We start from the raw sequence: 5,504 nt of genomic DNA on the forward strand, positions 1-5,504 counted from the left end.
TGTCCTATTATTAAAGCCTGAGCACTGACTGGTGCGAGGACCTTTTTGGAATGGAACAGCTTATTAAAGTGTCAGGAGGTCTGTCTCAGTGGGTACATCAGGTGGTTAGTGTGCCTGAAGTTGCTGGTTCAAGTCCTATCAGGGAGAGGTGACATTTGACTTTTATGGCATAAATAAAATAAAATATCAGCTGATATATCTGCCAGCTCTGCTGATATAAGTCATCGTTGACGTACCTTGCAACCAACACTTTTAACCAACACAATTGTCTCATTGTGTCCTGAATTTTCACATACTGAATACTGAATTTTCTCTTTCAAGAACTCAGTTGATTATCAGCATGGCTTATATAACTGCTGAGTTTTTGACAGACGTCACTGCCAATACTGAGCTAAAGGGAACATCGAAACCCTACAAAATGTCAGGGGGTTTAGCTCAGTGGGTACATCAGGTGATTAGTGTGTCTGAGGTTGTTGGTTCAAGTCTTATCTGGGACAGTTGACTTTAGAAGACATCCTGTCTTAGCACAGAGTTAAAGGGAATGTCAAAGAGATGCAAAATGTCTGGAGGTTTGGCTCAGTGGCTAAATCAGGCAGATAGTGTGTTTGAGGTTGCTTGCTTGAGTCTTATCTGAGACAAATGGTGTTTGACTTTTGTGGCATAAGTAGAGTTAAATATTGGCTGATATATCTGCCTGCTCCGCTGATATAAGTCATCGATGACGTACCTTGCAACAAACACTTAAAACAGTTTTAAAAAACCCACAATTGTCTCCTGAAATTTTGTATACTGAAAATTTCCTGCCAAGAACTTAGTTGATTATCAGCCTGACTCATATATATATATATCAAGTTTTCGATAGACGTCACTGCCAATACTGAGCTAAAGGGAACGTCGAAACCATACAAAATGTCAGCAGGTTTAACTCAGTGGGTAAATTAAGAGGTTAGTGTGTCTGGGCAGTGACGTCTATTGAAAACTTGACTGATATATGAGTCAGGCTGATAATAAACTAAATAATAAAAAGTTCTAATAAAACTAATAAAAGTTCTTGTCAAGGAAAATTCAGTGTGTGAAAATTCAGGAGACAATTGTGGGTTTTTTTTTTAACTGTTTTAAGTGTTTGTTGTACGGTACGTCATCAGTGACTTAAATTAGCACTTTATTTTATTTATGCCATAAAAGTCAAAAGTCACTTGTGCCAGATAAAACTCAAACCAGAAACCTCAGGCACACTAACCACCTGATTTACCCACTGAGCCAAACCTCCAGACACTTTACATCTCTTCGAGGTTCCCTTTAGCTCTGTGCTTAGACAGCAGCCTTCAAAAGTCACCTGTCCCAGATAAGACTTGAATCAGCAACCTCAGGCACACTAACCTCCTGATTTACCCACTGAGCTAAACCTGCTGACATTTTACTGTCCTTAATGTTCAAACTCAACATTCCAAATGGGTTTTTTGTTTTAATATTAATAAATTAATCAATTAATCCATTTACATGAAGTTTTCGTGATTTGTCCTACAAATGATGTTCACCAAGATGACGTGGTATTTATGTCCCCTCCAGTGCCATCTAGTAAGCGCTGGAAGTACTACATCATGTTAAATATCTCTCTCTGCGTGCATTACCCGACTTTCACAGAAATGAACGACCGCTTTAGCTGGAGTTCACAAGTATCCTGACATGCGTGGGGGTACGAGGGCCCTTGCAGCTTCAATTAAAATATATTTTATTGTTTCATTTTCTTGTTTGTTTTTGTTTTTTACTTCTTTTTTATTGCTTATTTTCAGGTTATTTCCTTTTTACGTATTTTTACATGTTTCTTGCAGAAACAAGAAATTGTGAAAGATTTGTCAACATACTTCCTGCTGTGTATGCCTACTTGTTTGACAAGGCTACTGTTCTGGATTAATGTAGTCTTTTTCATATTTATGTTTCTAACATTAAAAATTTTTGATTTAGGTGGGGAGGATATGGAAAGAATCTCAATGATTATGCATTGCTCTCCATCACCAGGTAAGCATTTTCTTTCATTGTGTGTCTATAAATGTTGAAGAGATTAGAAATAATGTAAAAAATATGTGGCTAAAACTTATGAGCGACCATATTGTTTCTATCTTCAGGAGCCTTTAAGCCCTGTGAGCACTTGCTGGGGAACTGGATGATCCGTCTGACGGTCTGGTTCATCTGCGTGGTGTCGCTGGTCTTTAACAGCCTGGTGCTGGTGGCCACCTTCTCCCCAACACTCCGGGCCGCAGGCCATTTCCACTCCCTCCCTCCGTCTCTCTCCCCGGCCCGGCTGCTGATGGGGCTCCTGGCCCTTGCCAACCTGCTCACAGGCTTGTACGTTGGCGTGCTGACCGTGCTCGACGTCGCCACCTGGGGCTCATTTGCTGAGTTCGGTGTATGGTGGGAGATGGGGCCTGGCTGTCAGGTCACCGGAGCTCTGGCTGTCTTTTCGTCAGAGTGGGCTGTCTTGTTACTCTCTCTGGCAGCCGTGGAGCGCAGCGTCGCTGTGCGGACGATTCTCGGGAAGGTGATGATGTCACCTAGGAGGAACGGAGGCAGTCATCGTGGATGCTGGAGAGGAGATCGACGCTTCAGCATCGCTGCAGGACTGCTGGGGCTGCTGGCTGCTGCTGGAGCCTGCCTTCCTCTCCTGACCTCCAGTGACCAGTCGACCTCTCCTCTCTGCCTGCCCTTCGCTGGCGGAGAGAGTCCAGCTCTGAGTGTCACGGTTGTTCTGGTTCTGCTTAACGCACTAGCTTACTTGTTCACTGCAGCGGTGTACACACAGCTGTACTGCCACCTCGGCAGAGTGGAGCTGGCAGATCCGGAGCAGACAGGCGCCCTGCGACACGTAGCCTGGCTCATCTTCACCAACTGCATCTTCTTCTGCCCTGTTGCGGCTTTCTCCTTCGCCCCGCTCTTGACTGGCTCCACAGCCGGCGGCCCAGAAATCGCCAAGTCCGTCACGCTCATTTTCTTTCCGCTGCCCGCGTGCCTGAACCCAGTGCTGTATGTGTTCTTCAGCCCAGCCTTCAGAGAGGACTGGCTGAGACTACGCGGCCGCGGAGGACTGACCAGAGAAGTGAAGGCTGGTGCTGAAAGTCATGAAGATGATGGTGGCGGAGGGTCAGAGCTCACAGACGGCGGCTCCTCCACCCACCTGGGCTTTGACTGTGGGGTATACTCACAGCTTTGTGGAGAGACAGTTGTATGCGAGCAGTGCGAGGCTGCTCTGCATGCCAGGACCTGCTCTTCTCCCTCGTCCTCCACAGTCTGTAGACACTTGGTGAAGTCTCACAGCTGTCCCACCCTCCTGGCAGGAGCTGCAGTGTGCCAGCACGCTGAGGGGTTTTGGGCAGACAGCAGCACGCCCTCCGCTCAGTCTGAGTACGCAGACGAGGGGGACTCGTTTGTGTCGGACAGTTCAGACCAGGTACAGGCCTGCGGCAGAGCCTGCTTCTGTCAGAGCAGAGGCCTTCCTCTGGTACACTACTCATACAACATACCTCGAGTCAAAGACTAAGGACGCCTCAGAGCTCCAGTACGTCTGTGTGCACAGATCTCTCTGTCATGTGAATTTAGTTGCTACAAGTTAACGTTTTTATATCAAACAACAAAATGTGCCAACTACCCTGCTAAAAGACCGTTCAGCAAGCACTTATGTTTGTATTTACCGTGTAAACAGAGATGCAACCAATCATTTAAAGGGAACTCGGTATGCTTTTGGAACTTGGAGATCGTTCCTAAGTGAGCTGAACTGAGCTCATCACGTCACAAACTGGTTGACAAAGGATCTCGCAAAGGAAAATCTCGCCATTAGTGCCTGCCTCTTGCTTTCGATTGGATCTCATGATGTTGCGAGCCTCAACGATTTTGTGATCTCTCTGTTTTACCTGTACTTATAAGCTTTTTTTTTTTTTTTTATTGTTACACAACTTTTAAAGCTTCTCTACGGCAACTGTTGATTTTATACTTTTTTACATAAATGTAGCAAATGTAATAATCATCCTAGACTTTTCTGTGTGAATGTAACTTCCAGGTGGTCTTCACCTACCAGAGGGGGGATAATGTAATGTCAGCAATAACTTCTGCCCTGCCTGCCTGTGATCGTAATCAGCGTCAGAGTGGTATAAGTAAATGCCAGTCTATCATAAACACGTCTTTGCTTTAAGCTATAAAGACTAAGAATGTGATAAAAGTAGCAGATATCACTGTTATAGCAGCAGCTGTTCTTGGTGGTGGTGAAAGATCTTATTTATTGTTTGAGCAGCAGGGCAAGGGTGGAGACAATTTCAGGTGGCCTTTGAATGATGAATATATACAATGTAACTTGAGCATTCACCAAAACAACAGCACTTCTTTTTCTCCCTAATTCTTCACAAAAAAACGAGCATACAGGTAATTATTGTCACTAGTCTGAAGGATAATTTGTTATTATTTAAATCTGGGCCTTATTTCCTGATTTCTTACCATCATGCTGTTTGTTTTGGATCAAACTTTTACCTTAACTGAACAGCAATATATTGCATTTGTCATATGGCCAAAAGGCACATGACACCCAACAGTCATTTCCTCGTCACTACTCTAACACTTAAATAATTAAATAAGACCTGCTTTTATCAGAAGTTCAGATTATTTGGGGAACACAGAACAATTGTTGACTCATTGCTCTGTTAAGAACAGTGTGTTTAATGAACATAAACTGTTTCTAGTGAATAAAACAGGGTTCTGGGGGTTATGGAAAACCTGGAAAAATCATGGAATATCACAATCATGTTAAGGAATTTTGTTGTGCAAAATGAAATTGATAATAATGATCTTCTATGGATGCCCTTTCAGATAATGCAACATAATTTATTTTCGCAATTTACGCAAATTTATTTTCTGTAGCTGTCGACCTAAATTTTTTGGAAATGTGCTTATTTTCCGACAATAAGATGAAAAGATCAATACCCCACATCGCATATCTGTGCACAAATTTAAAGCTCCAGCTGGCAGCTAGTCAGCTAATGCATGAAGACTGGAGACAGGGAACCAGCTAGCCTGTTTTCACATTTGAAACCTGAGATAATTGTTCTGATTTCTTTCAAAAGCATGGGAAGAAGGCAAGGAGCAACTTTAGAAGAAATGGCCCAAAAATTAGCAAAAAATAAGTTAAAAGTTTCAATAAAATTGACTGAAAAAAAGCATTAAAAAAGAAAAGTACAAAACAAACACAAACAAGAAAATAACCCTGAGAAAATGCTCAAAATGTTGTATTCTGCAACATTGAAATGTGTATGTATAAAATTACAAATATAGTTTGGATATTTTTATTCAGTTTTTTGACCATTTTTAATGATGGTCCCTAGCTAATTTTAAAGTAATATCCTTGTCCCTTCCTTGTCAATTTTTGCTATTTGTAAGACATTTCTTGAGAAGTCACTCTTTGCATTTTTACCCCATAAAAACATTTAAAAATTAAAAAGGTTCAAGTGGTGTAAATGCATGTG

The 5,504-nt window shown here is 42.4% G+C and overlaps 1 protein-coding gene across 1 annotated transcript in view; it reads left to right on the plus strand.

Annotated features, from left to right (window-relative positions):
• Positions 1-5,133, plus strand: part of lgr4 (leucine-rich repeat containing G protein-coupled receptor 4) — a 41,556-nt gene extending 36,423 nt beyond the window's left edge. Inside the window, exons 17-18 of the mRNA XM_042493721.1 lie at positions 1,966-2,019; positions 2,127-5,133. Of these exons, the coding sequence (XP_042349655.1) occupies positions 1,966-2,019; positions 2,127-3,535 (1,463 nt within the window). The 3' untranslated portion in view covers positions 3,536-5,133. The remainder of the gene's footprint in view (positions 1-1,965; positions 2,020-2,126) is intronic.
• The last annotated feature ends 371 nt before the right edge of the window (positions 5,134-5,504 follow it).

This window comes from Plectropomus leopardus, chromosome 1, assembly GCF_008729295.1.
Source record: "Plectropomus leopardus isolate mb chromosome 1, YSFRI_Pleo_2.0, whole genome shotgun sequence".
In the NCBI taxonomy this organism is placed as follows: domain Eukaryota; kingdom Metazoa; phylum Chordata; class Actinopteri; order Perciformes; family Serranidae; genus Plectropomus; species Plectropomus leopardus.